This window comes from Mauremys reevesii, linkage group 7, assembly GCF_016161935.1.
Source record: "Mauremys reevesii isolate NIE-2019 linkage group 7, ASM1616193v1, whole genome shotgun sequence".
Lineage (NCBI taxonomy): Eukaryota > Metazoa > Chordata > Testudines > Geoemydidae > Mauremys > Mauremys reevesii.
In genome coordinates this window covers 84,681,391-84,702,256 of record NC_052629.1, presented here as the reverse complement: position 1 = coordinate 84,702,256, position 20,866 = coordinate 84,681,391, and the positions used below count along the sequence as shown (strand labels likewise).

At 42.1% G+C, this 20,866-nt stretch overlaps 1 protein-coding gene across 4 annotated transcripts; it reads left to right on the top strand.

The window, feature by feature from the left end:
• Positions 1–300: 300 nt before the first annotated feature.
• LOC120409587 (neural Wiskott-Aldrich syndrome protein-like) lies at positions 301–20,240 on the top strand. 4 transcript variants are annotated; one of them, XM_039547965.1, is made up of 7 exons: positions 301–625; positions 1,195–1,378; positions 3,975–4,017; positions 4,915–5,065; positions 5,649–6,028; positions 17,152–17,254; positions 19,868–20,240. In XM_039547965.1, exons 1-7 carry the CDS (start codon positions 613–615, stop codon positions 19,909–19,911), a joined length of 918 nt encoding a protein of 305 aa, XP_039403899.1. In that variant the 5' UTR covers positions 301–612; the 3' UTR covers positions 19,912–20,240. The 4 variants fall into 4 exon arrangements, with proteins under 4 accessions (XP_039403899.1, XP_039403900.1, XP_039403901.1 ...); XM_039547966.1 differs by having other exon boundaries at positions 301–668; XM_039547967.1 differs by having other exon boundaries at positions 301–703.
• The last annotated feature ends 626 nt before the right edge of the window (positions 20,241–20,866 follow it).

The following is a 20,866-nucleotide window of genomic DNA, read 5'->3' as shown; positions in this document are numbered from 1 at the left end:
TATTAGTTAATCTCTTTTCAAAGGTGTATTTTACTCTTCACTCCAGTATGGGATACACTAAGGCTTCAGTCCTGCAAACACTTATGCAGATGTTCAACATTAAGCATGTGAGTAATCCCTTTGACTTCTGTGAACTCTTCACATGCTTATAGTTAAGTACACGTGTAAGTGATTGCAAGATTAGGGCCTACATTAACAATGGACAGAGATTGGTTATTACAGGAAATTGACAGGTTATCTTGTTTGGATTTTTCTATATAATGAAAATTGGGTAATAAAGTGTGTTAGTAATATAGAAAAGTGAAAATAAGGGTTTTAGAGACTATTTGTGTGGCTTTGATTTTAGTAACATAGCATTTTTAAGAAATATTGCTTTTTCTGGTCATTTGAAAAAATAAGATAGTGACTCATTCTGTGTTCTTAAGTAGGATAATTGATAATAAGAAAAACATATATTTTAGTTCTGTGTTTGAAATTAGTATTAGTTACTGAGTTTATAGTCAAGACTTTACATTGTACTGTGGGGAGAAACATATGGTTAAGAACTACCAGCAGTCTTTTCTGTTCAGTAGTTACTGTCTCTAACAAGTGTGTTGTATTTAAACTGAGTTTATGTTAAGAAAGGGTAGGTGCTTTTTGTCCTCTATAAAAACAAAAACCTTTAGCAGGTAGGAGGGGAACAGTGCTACACTTCTAATTTCTTGTATGTGTGAATTCCCTTCTGTTATTAGCTGTATAGTAAATTACTATAAACCAAAAATATAGTTGGCTATTATTAGTAACTGGTTAATCTTGAGTTTTCAAATACTGAAAATTGTGTAGTCCTATTGAAAGCAGACCTTTACTAACATTAAAATGTAGATGGTGTCCCTGTCTTGAACCGGGCAACTGAAAACTAATTATATTAACAAGTATACTTTTAAAACTTATACCTAAAAGAGTATGTAGAAGGGAAGAGTTGAAAATTCAGCACAGATAATCCTGTTGTTTCAAACTTGGAGGTAGTTATTTAACCTGTTAACAGATAATAGTAAACCTACACTGGGTAATATGATTCCAGTGTGTCACAGATATAATCATTCCTTAAACAGACTTAGCAGGGATTGTTAAAGTTAATGAAAACTCTTGAACTTACAAGAGGAAAATATTTATTCTATACAAACACATTCACTAACTTTTCTTCCATTGTTTCAGTACCTGTGTTTGAGATGCTGTCACCGTTACCTGTACCTCAGACAAGTCTAACTTCTCCTAATCCTGGAATTTCACCACCTCCATTTTATGTTTCTCAAACAACAAAAGAAAGGATTAAATGGAAAGGAAAACCCAAAAGAAACAAAATAAATAAAGATGACATTAGTTATCCAAGCAACTTCAAGTAAGTGAAGAAAGAGCTTTTATTTGTGGATGAAATACTAAATTGGCTTATGTTGGTCAGTGTAGTATCCAGTGGGACAAAAATATGTATCTAGCTTGCAAATTGTTTGGGTATCAAAGTTATTTAACAAAACTAGCAATTGTTTTTCAACATTTTCTGCACTATTAATAAATATCCAAAATTGCTTTTTCTTATTCAGTACTGTCCTTATTGTATCCTAGGGAAGGACTAGGAACTAGACTTCCAAATTTTCAGGTACTTTAAGCTGGCTGCCAATAGATAAATGGGCATTGTACTTACTAGCACCTAATGTCTACTCCAACTGAATCACACGCAATCTCTGCATAATAGTGAACATGAGCTTTTCAGGTAAAATACTTGGCCCTTACAGAGTGCCTCAGACTGTTATGGGCGTTTATGAAAGTGCTTTTAAGCACATAATGCACACATTGTACAGATGGCAAACTGCTGCATGGAGTCATGATGTAAAGAGACACAATGAGTTAATAGCAGAGGTGGGACTAGAATCTAGGACTCCTTGGCCACAATTTTCCAAGAGGTGGACCATCTGAGAATTGGGGCCCCTTTTATGGATTATCAGGTTAGGTACCCAAAATCTATAGTTGCTCTTGAGAATTTTGGCCCTGAATTAGTTCTCTTCAGACATGAAATAATATTTTCTCAATAGAAGGCAACGTGGGGAAGTTAACTGGAAGATCAAATGTAGCTTATAATACAAAGCTCTTACTTTTAAGGAATATGCTTAAACCCTTGTTAATCTTTTCTTCTCGTACATGTCTGAAGCTACAGATGTATTAGGTAGTGGAGAAGCTGAAGTTACAAGGATATATGAATTTGGTCAAGCTTATCTTGCCACCTGTAGAAAATAAACTACCATAATTTAAAGGTCAATAAATCAGTCTCTTTCATCCTCAAACTTTTGTTGGCTTTACTTACTTTAAATGGTGGATAGCAAATAACATGCCTGTTTCTGTTTACTTCTGATTTTGTCAGATTCCCTAAATACCAGTTGAGAAGTGTTACTGCAGACTACTACTACCCTTTAAGTCCTTCCCTGGCTTACTAATGAGAACCCCTTATAGGGCCAATACTGACTTGGGAGATACTGAGCATCTATTTCTTCTAAAAGAGAATATTTTACTTGAGCTATACTTCATAGATCCTAGAAAACTGCTGTTAAATGCCACCTTGGTCTGATACGGAGAACAAGGCTGAAGTTACTGTGGCTGTTTTGAATCATTATTTGTGGTATGTGGTGTCTCTAAAGTTGCAACAGTTTGCAAGTACGGGCTTTGCGTAGTATTGAATACCAGAATGAGCAAATACCATGATACATGAAGGACTGGGCTGTTCAAGGATTTTGGATGAATCATGCTGTAGAAGGCTTCTACAATGGAAAGCATGAGGGAAAAGAACAAAAAATGGGTAGTGACAGTTTTGGCCAGATGATTGAAGAGGACATTTTTGTTATAGCTAGGGGGAGGGATAGCTCAGTGATTTGAGCATTGGCCTGCTAAACCCAGGGTTGTGACTTCAGCCGTTGAGGGGGCCACCTAGGGATCTGGGGCAAAATGAGTACTTGGTTCTGCTAGTGAAGGCAGGGGGCTGGACTCAATGACACTTCAGGGTCCCTTCCAGCTCTGAGATAGGTCTCTCTCCATATATTATATTTTATATTAAATAAAGGGACACCACTAAAGAGACCCAAAAGCTCCTGACACATCTGAATTGTTGTTTGTTGCCTGACACTATGTTTAGAGACTTTTGGGGGGAGGGACTAGAAATCTGCCACTTTGTCTTGATTTCTTTTGTAGTCTATGAACGATGACTAAAGATGGAAGGAGTTAATAAAGAGACTGTTAGCTGTGGCAACCTCTATAGTTAGAGCCACAAAATATTGAGTCCTTCTGTGCTTTCTAGGACTACTGTAATGTACCATCACTTGTGAATGTTACTGTTCACAAGGAGTAGATAGTGGGAGGGATAGCTCAGTGGTTTGAGCATTGGCCTGCTAAACTCAGGGTTGTGAGCTCAATCCTTGAGGGGGCCACTTAGGCATCTGAGGCAAAAATTGGTCCTGCTAGTGAAGGCAGGGGGCTGGACTCAATGACCTTTCAAGGTCCCTTCCAGTTCTAGGAGATTGGTATATCTCCAATTATTACCTTTTTCAAGTCACTCCATAATGTAAAAATGAATCCACTTACTTAAAAAAAAGTCAACTTCCTAGACTCCAAAACAAATGTTGCTACTAAAAGTCTAGTAGACAAAATGGGGATATACACACAATCTAAACTTATTCTTCAGCTATTCCTGAGGCAGCATATGTACATCATATGATAAGGCCTCTTATTTTCTATGCATGGGCCATGTGATGGAGTTTCCATGATCACTTCAAATACAACTGTTACCCTTGACATTCTAGAATTTTGAGTGAAACTGACTTCTAGTATATCTTCAATATGTCTCAAATAAGGTAAATAAATTAGTCAAGTCACCACCATATACAACTGTTACTAATCTTGAATCCTATGTCTGCAGAGTGTGGTGCTAAAATGAACAAATATTTTCTCCCTAGGCACTTGGGCCATGTGGGATGGAATCCACTAACTGGATTTGCTGTAAGTATTTACCAATACAACTATCAAACTTAACTGATAATGCTTCAGCTTGTGTGGATCAGTTTTAGAATGAAGAGTTACCTTCTATTAACTCTTAATAGTTCAGTATTGTGATCATGAGCTAAAAATTGCACTGGATTGCAACTTGGCATTCCTTGAGTTGAAACTTTCTTCAACACAAGTTTTAAACCTGTAGGGAAAGGTGGGGGGGGGGGGGGACGAAATGGAAAGGCCTCTTCTGTCTTGCTGAAGAGTGGCCAAAATGGAATTATGAGAGTATATTTTAAGTGGATTGGCTTTTTTTTAAAAATTGGGTGGCTAAGAGCTTTAAACTTAAGACTCATCTTAGCAACATATTTTAAGAGTAGAGGAAACAGTAGATAGCTTATTTCTCATGGCTTTTATTAAAGGTCTCTGTAAGACTGAATAGTCACTTCAGCTTTTTATAGGGTAAAATAGTTGAACTCCTGCCAAGGAACTAACAAGAAACATGAACTTACTTCAGCATAGAGCTACACTTATTAATCAGTTTACATTCCACTATCTATCTTTAAGATTTCATTTAGTGAAGGCTTTCACAAACTTGTATTGCATTCAGTGTAATCTGGAGGCTAATGGGAATACTCAGTTTGAAAAGCCAGGTTTACCAGTTAGTTCCCCAACTTTTTTGTTAATTGGCTTAAATTTTAAGAAATGTTCTGGAATCTAAAGAAACTGATAGCTTCTCTCCAATAGTGTTGCTGAAATCTTCTCATTATACTCCTTCCCATGCAACCTCAGGAAGGGAAACACAAATAAATTAGTATTGCACTGTTTAAGGTCAATGAGTGGGAAAAGATCTGAGATTAGTTCTGTCACATGACTAGCTTAACTTGACTCTTACTGATCATCTTGTAGACTATCTTGGATTCAGATCTGAAGAAGCTATTTATTCAGGCTGGTGTAACAGAGGATCATCTAAAACACAAGAGCACCTCTGAAAAGATCTTTAAAACAATTGAGAGGAAAGGCGGAATAGAAGCTGTACGGAAAGAGGTCCAGATAAGAGGTACTAATTCATTAGTACAAATTAAACTTAGATACAGCTTAAGTAAGATACCACTTTGCCAGTATTTTAGCATTCAACTCATTACAGTAATATACAGGATTGAAGTAGGTTCTACAAGCTTGCCTTTTTACAAAAACAAGTAAAACATGATATAAGGCTGAGGTAACTGAAGGTTCTTTCCATATTTAATAGAGAATCTGTTTAGAGGCATATTGAGGCATATAGTGTGCAGAGGGTGAAGGCAATGCAAGCCTTAAAGATTGGATTTAAGCTTTCCTAAAATACAAGGGTGTTCACATCTTGAAGTTTTTTGCTCTGGGCACACTTAGTAGACTAGCTATATTAAGAGTATTATTAGCTAGATAGCTGACACTTTCTCTGGGGCTGTATAATGTCTCATCCCTACCCCCTTGCATTGTACAAAATATATGGGATAAGTGCCTCAGAATTCTGCTTCTTTTAAGATTTCTGATAAGTGAAACCCTTTGCCAAACAAAGAGTAGATGCTGAGGTTGATTGGGTAGGAAATCAGTCTGAGACAGATATGCTCTTAGGTTTAATATATAACTTCATTTTTCTACAGCCACATCTTCAAGATCCAGTTCTCATCCTCTGCTTCATTCTACATCCTCTTCAAAGCAAAGTCCAACCATAACTCCTAGTATTGAACTAAACTCCCCAGTTTTAAGAGCAGATGATGGACTCAAAGCAATTCTAGCACCTCCCTCTACATCAAAAGTGCTGTCACTTCCATGGAATGTCCCTTCAGTTGTTATTGCACCAGCACCTCCAATGCCACCTCTTTTGTCTCCTTCTACAAGGGCATCACCAATGGGTCTACATAAACCGACTCTCAGTCTGAGAGGACCACAGCTGAATAAAATAAAGACTGAAAAGACCCCAAGTACTCTGCATCAAAATGATTTAATGGGTCAGATCAGAAAGGGAATCCAGCTGAAATCGGCAAGTATTTTTTTTAACCAGTACTAATTCATACTAGTGAGCATATGACTTCTCAGCAATAAGAAAAGCTAAGTGTGACTAATAACAATACATCCCAACTGGAGCAAAGGAGAGTGTGGAATCTAAGGGTGCAATTCTACACTTGGTGTAGGCCTGTACTTCTATTGCACAGTTGTGCTGCAGCTAGGAAGCTGACTATGGTACAATGTAAACGTAACTCTAGAAGACTCTCTTTTAAAAGGGTATCTTATTGTCTATATCTTGACAACAAGAATGTGAAAACTGAGAATAAGCAACTTCTTCAGAGTAAAATGCCACCCTAAGCTTGGGTGGGTCACTTCCCCAATCTTTGCCTCTAAGTGGAATTTGCATGGAAGGTGTTGTAACTTACCTTAGAGTAAGGAAAGCTTTGACTCCTCAAAATGTGAGTTAAGCAATAAATTAATGTATTTAAAAGGTATCTTAGACAGAAACAAAGTTAAACTAATGTGTCTTTCAAATAACTCTAATTTATAAAATGAAAATGATCAAAGTATCAAAACTGCTTGATGGTCAGTGGGACACAGTCCCTTGTTTGAGAACTGTCAGGGTAGTTAAATAGTGAACTGTCACTTCACCTGTAGAGTTCTGTTACTTAAAGTAACACTCAGGCTGACCAAAAAGATCAAACAAGGTTCATACTAGCCAGTCTGGATGAGCACATTAAATTTCCTCCTCTTGTAAAATTGCACATAAAATAGCCTAGAAAGGAATCTTTCCCAAGTATGGCTTAAAACTCATAGCAAGACTTGCCTTTTCTTTGCTAAATGCATAAATTAGTGCTATGTGGACTTGTGTACCATCAGTCAGTGGGAGAATCCCTAAGCACTTAAATGTTAGGTAGGTAGGCTGACTTGTAAAGGTACTGGTGAGGCAGAACTAAATAGAAAAAAGCAATCCAAATTCCTTTTCTGCTTTGATCTAAAGTTGAGATGCATTTCCAAAGCTGCTGGAGTGGAAATCTTCAAAACTAGGCTTTCTGCTGGTGCTTCTGGTGACGTTTTATTCCATACTCATGACCTGTACCCAAAACTGCCAAAAAAAACCCTCAAGTCTGAGGCTTTGGCTATACTAGAGAGCTTATAGCAGTGCCGCTGCCGTGCTGTAAACTCTCTAGTGTAGCCACTCACAGCCGATCGGGGTGAGCTCTCCCATCAATTAATTAATCCACCCCCAATGAGTGGCGGTAGGTATGTCAGTGGGAAAAGATCTCCCATTGATGTAGCACTGTTCACACCAGCACTTAGGTTGGTGTAATATGTCACTCAGGGGTGGCATAGTCATACCCGACTGACAAAACTTATACTGACATAAGTGGCAGGGTAGACATAGCCGGAGTTCTTAAATCCTGTGAAATCACATGAATGGTTGTTGTAAACAGCAAAATACCACCCTCTTTGGGAAATTCTAGGCACCCTGATGTCTGGATAAAAAGACCAACTGGAGCTCTATGCTTAGAAAACATGCACATATAGTAGAGTGAACAACCAAATTTTATTTGGAACTGCTAACGTAGTTAAACTTGAAAAATAACATGAGAAATCAAGAGGTTGAGTTTTGGAACAGTTGTTGCATCAGGCAAACTTGTCTCCATCTATAGGTACTGTAATCAGTTAGTTAGTACAGCTGGACTATAATATTTAGCACCATGTGATCAATGATATTTATCAGCCTCTTTCCTGCAACTTTGTGCTAGAAGCTACCAGATGGGTTACAAAAGCATTCTCATTTGCTTCATATGTTTCAAGAGTCTCGGGGGGGGGGAGATGTTAAGGGACATAACTATATTTTCTCAACAGTATGGGTTCTCCAGATGCTGACCATTATTGTAGCATATCCCTCATCTAGCTGAGCATTGCCTCTTGCAGTTTTTATCCTATCACACATAAACATGATTATGTTCTGTCATCAAAATTTAACTGGATCTGGTTAATTGCAGATGCAATAACTTGAAGGTTGAACTTCAGTTGTAAAAGTAATGCAGACACTAGTGTTGGGAATGTGAAATAGACCCAACAAGTGTCAGTAGTACCTGCTCCATATATTTGTATTTGCTTATGAAGCTCTTGATATATGGGAAACTGAGTTTATCCCACAGCCATGTGTCATATAATGGCCTAGATCTGAGAAGGGAGTACAGCATCAAAATAAGTAGAAGGGACCCATTTTATTTTGAGCATAGGTTTCAATGATAAAATAATGCTGGTACTCTCTAGGGTGCATTTAGGAAGCTTTTTATAGTAGCTTTCTTTTACATCTGTCATGGAAGAAAACATTTTAATTGCACCCAAAGTGTCATCAGAAGTCTTTTTTTAGTTGGGGTAGTTAACCACAGAGAAGAGTGGCTTCCACAGACAATCTGAGAGCCTATGAAATCTCTTTGCAGAGAAAGCACTCTCAGTGCTTGGTGACTGTAAGGGAGGTACTCTCTAACAGGGAGGCATGTAAAAACTCTTTCCAAACAATGAAGTAGCTTGAATGCACTTCTCCAACCTGAAGAGGGCCCTGAGTCTCTCAAGGGGTGTGTGGTGCTAGCTCCTGCACTGGGAAAGGGCAAAAAGGACAAGACAAGCTGGATCCTGTGATTTCCAGTCTTCACAGGACATTTGGGGTAGGTTTGAGATTTCATAGGATTTTACACATGAAGTGGAGCCATAACAGCCATGTGGTCATAGTTACTTCCTGGTTTCCAGTAGTTAACCCAACCTCACTCCTTGGACCACCTGGATAGGGCCACAACAGGTAAGCTTCCCTAGGCTTTGCCTCGTGCTGCTGCAGGTGGGCCAGCAGCTATGCAAGATGGTGAGAACATGCCCAGATGGGTTTACTTCAGAGTGATTCACTTTCATGGTGCCCCATCTGGAGCTGCTCATGGGCCAGGTCCTAGGCCAATGTAAGGGCTGCCTCACCTGCCCTGTAGGGCTGAAGGTCCTAGGGCAGTGGGAGTTAGGAATTCCTAGGGAGGACAGAGGCCAGGGCTGAGCCCCATAACCTAGGCAGAACCCTGGTGGAGAATCCTGGCTTCCTCGGGCTGTGGGACATGCTTATGAAGAGCTGCTTGCTGCCTTGTGTCACTTAAAGGAGGGCCCTCTGCGCGCCCCCCTACCCCCATCCCAAGGTGGATTTTAGCAGTGATTATGCCTTGCTTTGCTATTCTAGTTGCTTCTTACCTGGGTCCCATCACTGCTTCAGCAGAGCAGTGTGATGGCTGGGTTGATGGCTCTGATCTGGGACTAGGTCTGATGCTTCCTGGCTTGGTTCTTGTTCCTGGTGCAGAGACCCATTCCATTTGAGCATTCCTTTATGCTTGTCTATCCTAATCTCCTGGACTAGTCATGCTTGCAACTTAAACCTATGCACAACATTGAAACTGGCATTTTTGGAAGTGAAGCGGGAAACTCCATCACTAGCAATAGACAGTATATCTGGTGTTGCTGCTGGTGACTTTGTCCCTATGCGATGTGGTCTGAAAGACTGATCTAATCAGACAGCTATTGAGGAGTATCCTTTTCCAGACTCAAGGTCTCTTTCTGCAGCAGTTTAATAGGCTAAAGCATTTCTGTTAGGGGGTTGCAAACTTCCTTAATGTAGACTGTATCATCTGTCCCAACCCAAAGATGAGAAATTTCCACTTCTAAGCATACTGTTAGAATTTTCCACTGAGTTTTAGTGAACTTGGCTGTTTAGTGCCCATAAACCCCACTGTCCCTACAACACTTACAGAATAGAAGTTATAAAAGGTGCCTCACCCCCACTCCATCCTGGGATCTGGAAACGTCATCCATGAGAATACAGTCTTTTTTAAAAATTCTAATTGTACAATACAAGCTGAGTGAGGACAATCCTCTGCAGTTGGAAGGCAAATGACTACTCCCACACCTTCCTGAGCCCCACCTTTCCCAAGGGAAGCCAAAACAATGAGGATATGAATAGGTCATCTAATGAGAGGTGCTTGAAAAGCCCTGTGATAACCATACCTTGAACATGATACGGACTCAGGGAAGGTGCTTGTCTGAGAGGCTGTACAGAGCTGATATGGTTGTTAGCTTATTTTGGCTGGTGTAATGTTTCACTGGTGATATTCCTCTCAATGAATCCTTGCTTCTAAAGCTAAAGCAACTCTTCTTGTGTTAGAAGCCACCTCTACCCTAGAATCTCTGCCATATTGGTGATATGGATAAACATGGTAGCCCCTGATGTACCTCTGTCTCCGGGCTCATGAGAGTGAGCCAGGTCCCCAAAGCATGGTGCAGCCTTCAGCTTTGCAGGGCCACAGTCTGGTCTGTTAAATGGGATAATCTGAAGGCAGCTCCCCTGAACCCCATATTCTAACTGGGGCCAGAAGACCAGGTGTCTGGTGTAGGTGGAAGCTTAACCGACCATCCCATGTCTGGATTATTAGACTATGGCTTTGAGTGTCTGTCTCTGTCTTTGCATAGCAGTCCTGCTCAAGCATGTCAGTCAGTGACAGTGCAGAATTCTTCCAATCAGATGGGTGTTTCATGAACCCACAGACTGGCTACAGTGTGAGTGCACCAGTCACTTGCTGGATGAACTGAACACTCTTTACCGGTTTCCTGAAACTTGGGGGAAATGGTTCATCTTTGGAATGTCTTCTATATCTCTCCTTTTGTGTCTTCAGGTGGCACTGGGAATGCAGATCAGGTTCTGAGATGAGCAGAGCCACCTCTGGGATGGAGTCCTACTTGCCCCAAATAGTTCATGCTTTTGAAATGTGCGCATTGTGCTCTGAACAGAGGCTTGTCTGTCTCCTCTGTCTTGCCTGACAGGAGCTGGAATGTACTTAAATCATTTCAGCAAGAGTGGAGTTAAGGGCAGGATGTATGTTGTGTCTCGCCCACAGCCCTATGGAAAAGACAATTTCCCTTCTCTCGGGGCACAGCAGCCCTTCACAGGGAAGGGAAGGAGTGACTCCATCTACATGGAATTCTTTGTGACTACAGCTCTCAAAACACTCTTCTCTGTCTAGAGACATTTAACAATTAACACTACCAAACATTGCATACAGATTTCTATTCATTTCACTGCCAAGAATGTACCTAGGCTTAACAGCAGTATAGCTGCTTTCTCAATTGCAGGCAGCAGATTCAGAGTACTAGCACCGGAAGCCAAGGAAGAGCCAGAACAGAGGTGGGCAGCTCTATGGAATCTTGGGTGCTAGAAACAGTATTCACAGCCAAGGGACCATGTGCACCATGCACCCTTTTTAGCTTACACAATGGCATTTGATAAGGGGTGTGTGTTTGTTTTGGGTCTTTTTTGTGGGGGTGGGGAGTCTGAAGGTCCACTAGGGACTTGCCTATACCAGAAACCCCAAATTCAGTTCATGGATTTGCTTTAGGGAACTGATTATCTGTGGTGGTCTCACTGCAGGTCATCCAGACCCAGTTCTAGGGATTCATAAGTCACAGGATGCAGGAGAATTGAACCCAGGCTGCTGGGACATGGAGCAATGTCAGGAAGCCAGTGATCTTGCAGATCCTTAGGCAATTAATTCGGGCTTTTCCTCAGGTTTGCCATTTAGGGGGGTGAGGCTGCAGTGTTTAAAGCAACCTTTCTGTTGGTTTTCTTCAGGGCCTTCTGAGTCAGTAAGTTATTTCCCTTGTGCCAAAGGAGACTCTTTGAGGCAAGCTCTTGAACTACAGGACAGGCAGTGGAGAGGTGAGACTGTATAGCTCAGGTGCATAGATCACAAACTGATCAAATTGGGGTTGGTGAGGATGACCTGTGTCCTATATGGGCATTGCAGGCATATGTGGCTCAATGGCCACCTGGTGAGGGTCCCTTGTTCAAATTCTAGTTTGTGGGAGTGTGTAGGAAAGTGCTGTCATTCTTAAGCTTGCCACTGAGAGATTATGGCTCCCATTTCTTCCATACAGGGGCCTCAACAGCAGCTACCTAGTTGGACATGGGTGCATCCAGAGGTCCAGACTATAGGGCACAGATGATTTAGGCTCAAAGTTCTTTGTGTGGTTGCCTGAGGGAAGGCTGATGGAGTTGATGGGCCATAATCACCACAGGCTTTCACAATGTCTGCTTCCTTCCCCATGTCTATCATACAGAATGTATCTGCGCATGCCCACAGCTGGGGATATGGATTTCGGGGCACTGGGTTTACAAGAAAGCATATAATTCAGCAAGGGCCTTGCAGCTGGGTCTTGGGCTGGATGGAGTTCTGTTTTGGCACAGCAGATGAGCATGTGGTGGGATCAGCCCATGGATCTTTTGAATAGCCTGGTGCTCCATCAGGACACACCAGACATCCTTGTTATCCACCTAGGATGACCTGGGAATGTGCCATGGGCTCCAACTGATCTGGGAGGCTAAGTGGGTTATTGGACTGCTGGTTGACTTGTTTCCTGGTGTGAGGATAGTATGGTGGACACTCTAGCCCACAGGATTTGGTGGACTGCTGTGCACCCACACAAAAAGGTGGGATAGGGCCCAGAGGAAAACCAGTTTGAAAGAATCAACATGGCTGGAGTCCCAAGGTAGCTGACGTATCAGATTAGCATGCAGCTGAGATTTATCAAGGGGACGGAGGGCACTTCTGATATAGGTGCTGATTTGTTCCTGGATGATCTCAGTATTGGGTTGGCCGAACTTCTAGATAACCTGTGCAGAGTGGGGTGGAGGCATCCAAGCTGATCCTGGTGCCTCCTTGTGACAGGTGCCCAGGGCAAGAACTCGCCTTTTTGTATCTGGAGCCTAAATCAGTAACACAGTGAATGTTGCAAGGGCAATCTATATGAGGGGGCATTGTGTCCAACCCCCAGGGGAAGGGTGAAGCAGGGGCTGGGGTTGTATCTCTGGGGGACCATCCCGCTAATGGACTCGAATGTGGTGCTGGCTGGGGGATCAAGGTCCCCTCTTACCACAACCCCTGGAATGGAAAGGGATGCTAGTGGGCAAGTGTTGGTTCCTAGAGACCATCCCAGTGTGATGACTGCTCCCATTGTGGTGGGAGCCACCAAGAATTGGCAAAGGTCAATGGAGTGTGAGACTGTGCTGGACTGTCCCCCAGTGGAAACCTTGGATGCAATTTGATGAATAAAGTTGCATCCTGATTAAAAGCCATATCATATGTCCTTGCCTCCTTCTGTGTGGTGAGCATACTATTTTCCATTACTGTGGGTAATAGAAAAATACAGCGTTAGCAATGGAATACTACATTGAAAGCTGCTAATACTTGTCTGGCTGTGCTCCAAGCTTTAGTTCCTTTTTCTTTTGAGTAATGCTTTGAACCACAGCTTGCTACCTGTATTGGAATGTACGTGGGGAGCCATGCAACTTCTGAATTGACCTTGCAAAAAACTCTGCATGTGGAGGTGGAGTCCTTTGAGGCTTTGTAAATTCTGCAATAATTCTATTCATCCTTAAGTGTTCCACTGTGCACCCTTCCAGTCTCCAACTAACCATAGATGGAAATGGTACTTTCTTATAGATTTTGCTTTTTTGGGTGGGTTTTGCATTTAAAAATCATGCAGTTGTGATCTGTAATGCTCTTGTATTGCTTATTTTTAGAAAAAATGTGGGGGAAGAGTTAAACTGGACCATAGACTATGGCTTTGTTTTGACTTTGACATAAATAACTAATCCCACAATTGAAGAGAACTGATGAAACAGTACTGTACAAATTCCTGCATGTTAAGATGGAAAACCTCAGTAATGCAAAATTTGCATTAACAAAACATACACTGGTGACATTACTTTTTTTACTTTACTGCTGATGCTTACTGAGAAATGTCTAAGCAAATTGCAAGTAGTGAGCTCTGATGCTTAAGCTCTAGTAGTTACATGAGCAAAAATGCCTTGGCATGTGGAAGCTTGTTTTGATTCTCTTCTCCTGTGCTTAAAAAAATAAAAATAAATCTTACTAAAGCCTAATGGCTGGGCAACTATCACCACTGCTTCCTTGAAGTCAGGAAAAAACTGACTGACTAACTTTAGTTAGAATGCCTGGAGCAACTGCAGGTTGTCTCTGATGCTCCGAGCCTCATCTTAACTGGTTTTGAACGTGGACAGTCTACAAAACTAGGTGGTTCCTCCTAAACATCTTTCCTCCTGGGAGGAGTTGTTCCTTCCCTACAAAAGGCTTTGTAATACAGGGAGAGTTGATAATTTCACTAAATGGAAGTACACCAAGCCTATCTGAAAGCAGAAGTGTCCATCTTATTACCGCTCTATCTGCAGTATTTTCTTGTATTTAGGAAATACTTGAATCTCTATTTGAGGCAATTCACAAGCTCTTAAAGGCAAAGTATGAGTCTACTGCTCAAATCTGGGGAAAATGTGTGTTCTAGCTATTTTCCATCCTGAGGTTAAAATTGGACAAACTATGGTCTTATCCAATAACTGAGTGGAAGCTTTATCCTAATTTGAAAAAGGTCAGGGTTGGGTCAGTTCACTTAAAGCATCTCTTCCAAATGAATTAATTTGGAAGAGATGCTTTCCCATGAGTGAGTTGTTTAGCCTAAAACTAAATAAACAGTGATCCCAAATGCTCATATGTGCATCATTATTGTTTTTTTTAATCGGGTTTTTCATTCTGGTAATATTTTAAAGTAAACAATGGATGCTTATAGCATAATTACTTTCTAAAAATAACTTTAATAGTAATATTCCCACCTCACATCTGGAGTGGACTTTCTAATGTTGAAGCAAAACTCTTCCCAGAAGAAATCTTAATTAAACAGATTGTTAATTATAATTCCTAGTTAAGTAACAGAGTCTAATAGCCATAATCCTCAGTGCTAGTTTATTGATATAATCCTGCGAGGTATTTTTGGCAGAACTATGCTAATCTAATTTGGAAACTCTTACAAATAGTTGGTTCCAAAGCCTTAAAAGCCCTTTGTATAAAACACTTTTTTGTCTATGTAGTCACTGGCTAGTAAAATGAACATCTTTCATGATCACTGTTAGTAGCATGTATTGCAATAGGTCAGAAAGGACAACAAAAAGCTAGGAGTTGCAGTGGCTCCTGTTTCAAAGTTTCATTTATCTTGTTCAGTGACAGTATCAAGGGCTGTCTGTAAAATGGAGACTGGAATGTGAACACCACATGGTACTGTGGATGGAAAGTGCAGCCTTGCCAGGTCCTAACCTGGAATACTGTATCTCTTGCCAGTGTCCAAGTTCTTCATCCAATGTCCATGATGTCACATGATTCCAGGTCTCTATGGTGGATGGCTGATTGAAAATCTCCTAAACTGTGTAGTTCTGAGTGAAGTCTGTGCTCCATGTGAGGTGTCAGAAAGACTTAAGTCCTCTTACCACAGAACAGGCAGTAGGAGGGCAGATAGGCTTGGTGTATTTGTATTTATAGTGAAATTATTATCAATCCTCTCTGTATTACAAAGCCTTTTGTAGGGAAGGAACAATTCCTCCCAGGAGACTAGACATTTATGGGAAAACACCTAGTTTTGTAGACTGGTCACGTTCAAAACTAGTGAAGATGAGGCTTGGAGCATCAGAGACAACCTTTTATCTCTGAAAGAGCTGCAGTTGCTCCAGGCACTCCAGCTAAGCTTAGTTTATCCTGTCCTAGAGTGGCTATTTGGGATATACAGTAACTCCTCACTTAACGTCATCCTGCTTTGCATCACTGCTCCATTAGGGAACATACTCATTTAAAGTTGTGCAATGCTCCCTTGTAAAGTCAGCCAAATGACATAAGGGAGCATTGCGCAAGTTCCTCTTCTCCGCCTCCTCCCCCTCCCAGCACTTCCCCGACCACCAAACAGCTGTTTGGCGGTGCTTAGGACTTTCTGGAAGGGTGGGGAGGGAGGGAGCAGGGAAGTTGCCCCCCCAGCAGGCAGGGCCACCTGGAATGCAGGGGCTTTTGGGGCTGCAGGGCCCTGGCCTGCAGCTCTAAAGCCCCTTTCGGAATGCGGCCCTGCAAGCATGATCCAGAGGACTCAGAAGGAGCAGGAACAGCCGTGCAGTCAGTGGCTGGAGAGCAGTGGTGCTTTCCCCTTCAAAGCCGGCCAAAGAGAAGTGGGGCTTTGAAGGGGAAAGTGCTGCTTCTCTCTGGCTGCTGGCTGCATGGCTGCCCCTGCTCCTAAAGCCTGTGCTCGCAGGGCCACATTCCAACAGGGGCTTTAGAGTTGCAGGCCAGGGCCTTGCAGCACCAAAAGCCCCTGCGTTCTGGGTGGCCCTACCTGCTGGGGGCAGGCATCTCCCAGACTCGTGGCCATGGAGCGGTGCTGTGCTGCACAGAGCCACCTGCACACCCCCTGCACCAAACAAGAGCTGCCCCAGGTAAGTGCTCTGCACCTCCCGCCTGCCCCAGCCCTGAGCACCCTCCTGCACTCTAACTCCCTCCTAGACCCTGCACCCCTAGCCCCAGGGGTAAGCCAGGAGCACCTCCCCACCACAGTACATTATATAATGCCTTTTTGTCTGCCCCAAAAAATTTCCTTGAAACCTAACCCCCCACATTTACATTAAATCTTATGGGGAAAATTGGATTCATTTAACATCATTTCACTTAAAGCTGCATTTTTCAGGAACATAACTACAACGTTAAGTGAGGAGTTACTGTATTCAATCCTAGGCTGCCTTCTAAAGATGCATTCATCTGAAGCTGAACTGGAATCACCGAGTACAGATTAGCTATATTGGGTAAGAACTAGTTCTGCCTGGCTTTTGACCTGGAACAAAGTCCAAGTAAGGAATAACTAATTCTATGTCCCCTACCAGTGGCATGAACACCAATGTCTTGCTTTCACCTGCACCTCCACCACCCAATCAAAGACCAGTAGCTTCATGGTACAGCTATCAGACTGGCTTGAAATAGGGTATGTGGTTTCTAGCTGTAACTCTCCCAAATACTGTATAAACTGATCCAAAGTTAATGCAGAGTTATTGAACTAAAACAGATTTTATTTCTTATTTTGGCCAACCAATTAATCGTCATATAATACACTTAAAGAACGTGTTGAATCTTTACTAAATACATTCTTGCCCAACTTACTATTTATTAACTTAAACATAACTCCATATTTCTGGTCTTAATAGCTCCATTATACAAGTCTAAATGATCACTCCTGTTTAAACAGGTGACTCTAAGTCCAACATCACCACAGTCACCCAACGATGGAGAAATAGTAGCTGCTCTTAAGGATGTTATTCAGAAGAGGTATAAGGCCCTTTACTCTTCAGGTAGGATTATAAAATATTTTCTCTTTGCTTAGAAAACTTTAGTATTGTGCTTTTCTCTAAAATTTTACCAGTGTCTATTGGCATAGTAGTTGGAAGAACACTACTGCGCTCAGTCTAACTTGTTTAGAACCCTTTCAGCTTGGTTCTAAAAGGTTCACTGTCTCCATTTAGTCTGGATTTCTGACAGAAGTGGGCATGGATTTGGGGAATTACTCATCTACAAGTTAATACAAAATTTAAAATAGTAGTCCAGTATCTATTACAGAGGCTACTTCATGAACTGTTGAGTAATACCTACTAAGTAACTGCAAAAAATACATGTTGCTGGAATGGCATTCTCAAGACAGGATAGCTTACATCAGGGGTTCTCAAACTTCATTGCACCTTGACCCACTTATGACAATAAAAATTACTACACAACCCCAGGAGGGTGGAATGAAACCTGAGCCCACCCAAGCCCTGCTGCTTTGGGGGTGGAGAGAGCAAGCCGAAGCCCAAGGGCTTCAGTCACAGATGTGGGGGCTGTAACCTGAGCCCCACCACCCAGGGCTGAAGCCTTTAGTCTTGAGCTTTCTTCCCCCCCCCCCCCAGGGGCAGTGGGGCTCAGGCTTTGGCTTTGACCCAGGCCCTGGCAAGTCTAAGCCAGCCTGATAACCCCATTAAAACAGGGTCGTGACCCACTTTGGGGTCCTGACCCACAGTTTGAGAACTTCTGGCTTACATGTTTATAAGGAAAGTGATCAAAAACCAAGTACATCAACCAAGTATAGGAAAAGGAAGGGATGCAACACTAAAGCAAGTAATATTTGTACCAAATTTAATATTCTGTTTCAAGTCTATTTAGGTAGCTTTTTAAAAGGATGAGTAAGTTCTAAAAAGAGTCTAATGAGAACTCCTGATTGACCTAGTCAGGCTAAGAATATAGCAATAGTAGTAGCACGATAGAAGAACTTACCCAAACAGTATGTCTTTCACCCCAGCTCCTGTTCTCTTTGTAGTCTGGATCATCTAGTCTAGAGGCGGGCAAACTTTTTGGCCTGTGGGCTGCATTGGGTTTTGGAAATTGTATGGAAGGCTGGTTAGGGGAGGGAGACATGGCCTGGCCCCCACCCCTTATTTGCCCCCTGACGGCCCACTCCCAGGACTCCTGTCCGATCCACCCACCCCTGCTCCCTGTCCCCTGACTGCCCCCCAGACCTCTGCCCCATCCAACCCCCGTTCCATGCCCTCTGACCACTCTGACGCCTATCCACACCCCCGCCCCCTGACCACCACCCTGAACTCCCCTGCCCTCTATCCAACCCCCCTGCTCCCTGCCCCCTTAGCGCACTGCCTGTAGCACTAGTGGCGCTACAGCCACATTCCGCGCAGCTCAGAGCACCGGGTCAGGCCAGGCTCTGCAGCGGTGCTGCCCAAGGAGCTTGCAGGCCTGCCACCCAGAGCATTGCACTGGCGGCGGGGTGCGCTGAGGCTGTGGGGGAGGAGGGACAGCTGGGGAGGGGCTGGGTGCTAGCCTCCTGGGCCAGGCAGGAAGGTCCTGTGGGCTGTAGTTTGCCCACCTCTGATCTAGTCACTTAGTGCCCGCAATCACACTTTGCATACAGGTTTAATTGTTCCACTTACTGATAACCATCTCTAACTTTTGGGTATGTATTGTTATACCCCCAAGGCTGATGTTGTGATCACTACATAGAAGTACAACTTTATCAGACAGAGGCTTTAGAAATGCTTTCAAATCTCCCATACTGACTATTCTTCCTCCCTGCATCTGCCCTCATATAATGGCACGGGTGCTGGAACAATTTGTATACTGGGAGTGCTGAGACCCATTGAACCAAACTGCAACCCCTGTATATGAGAGAGCTCACTTCAAGCCAGGTGGTGCTGCAGCTCCCCTGCACCCCTAGTTCCAGCACCTATGTATAAGGGGGTTACTCAGGTTGATAGTCTCCTCCACCTCCACCACCACAGTCCTTAATAGTGTCAATAGTGGGTGTTGGTGGGTTTTTGTTTTGTTTTTGGTTTGTTTTAATTTTGAGAATGCAGAGAGGTCACAAGTATTAATCTGACCTATAGAGGGAAACATGCGTTTTGAATCAAAGTCTGGTGCAAGTAATTGAGAACTAGTGCATCTGACCTGAAAAAGCATCTGACCTGCATCTGACTTGTAGAAAGGCCTCTAAGTTAGTATCCCAATTCATGCTTGCTTACCCTCCTCCCTCCCTGACTTCTGGATTGATAATTTTGATACTGAGTTAGCTTGTAACATTACTCATGTATTACTTTTAATTCCATGGACTGCCACTGTGGCCTGTGATCTGACTTGGTAAGTTTTAGGCTGACTGATTTATAGGAAGAATCATCTGGAGATAAACTTGAAACCCTTGTAGTCCTGAAGGCCCTACATCACTCACATCAATTTTTATAAGCAGTTACTAAATGAAGAGCTATGTATTGTAATTTAAGTCTTTAGGAAACAGCAATAATGAAACACATGCCTGTCTAGCTTAGTTACAATACAAATCAGCTAGCACTTCTAGTGAATCTATGATGGAACTTCTTAATCTTTTGCCTAGTATGGGACATTAATATATTCTAATGCTCGTTTTGCAGATGAGGAGACTGGGTCAGAGAACGAAGAAGAATGGAAAAACTAAAAGATTTTATTTTTCCTTGAGGTATAAGAATTACAAGCAAACTTGGGTACTCCCCTCTTTCTCCTCCTCCCCCCATAGGAAAAACTTGAACTCTCCAGTTGCTTTAGTGTAAATACCACCTATTTTAAAATCTCCAAAATGTAGATGGATTTTAAACCACCAACTTTCAAATGTATTGTTAGTATGGGGTGTATAAAATAAACTTTTTTTTTTCTAAAAGCTTGTTCTTATTAGAAAACACTACTTCACATTTGCAAGTGGTCAAAAATGTAATGAAGACCTGCTTTTTACTACATGGTTAAAATACAGCACAGAAAACTCCTGGAAAACTAACCCTGAAATTATTTACTTCAAATATTTATACTTCAAAATAGATAACTTAGCTAGGTCCATAAAATTAGACATGATGAACATCCAGGCAATGGTTCTGTAAAAAAGGAGGTTGGGGAGAGAACAAATAAACTCTTCACTTAAACTTCTAAGGGCTGTTTTTCTGCTTCTATTGAAGTAAGTGGATGCTTTTCACTGTCTTAGATGGCTGTGGAATTTAGCCCTAAATTATAGCAAAGTATTCAGCAAGCTGTTGAACACTAAACTTAAAATACCTGGAATCTTTAAGAGCATCCTCTAGCTAACACATTGCCCAGAACTGAAAATGCAACTCAACTGATGAGCAGGAAGGGGGGGAAAAATTACTATAACCACTGGAGGGTTTATAGTTGGCAAAATTTTGCTGTGGAAAGTGACTATGGGGGCTAGTGACAAAAAGCAATGCAATAGCTAGGTGTCTGTCCCCTGTAAACAGATTCTCCCAATGTCCCTTAGGGAATTGGTCATAGGCAACTTAATGGTTTGTATTGCCTCATGCAGCAAAAACTACATTTTTTGTAATGAGCAGTACACCAGGTCACTTAAAACTGCTTAATTTTACTTTGAAAGTTGCTGTGGTAAACTA

What these genes read in the sequence shown, in the direction of transcription:
- LOC120409587 (XM_039547965.1), top strand. An exon ending in ATCCACTAACTGGATTTGCT is followed by an intron (nt 4,018 to 4,914) that starts GTAAGTATTTAC and finishes ATCATCTTGTAG; the next exon opens with ACTATCTTGGATTCAGATCT. An exon ending in AGGGAATCCAGCTGAAATCG is followed by an intron (nt 6,029 to 17,151) that starts GCAAGTATTTTT and finishes CTGTTTAAACAG; the next exon opens with GTGACTCTAAGTCCAACATC.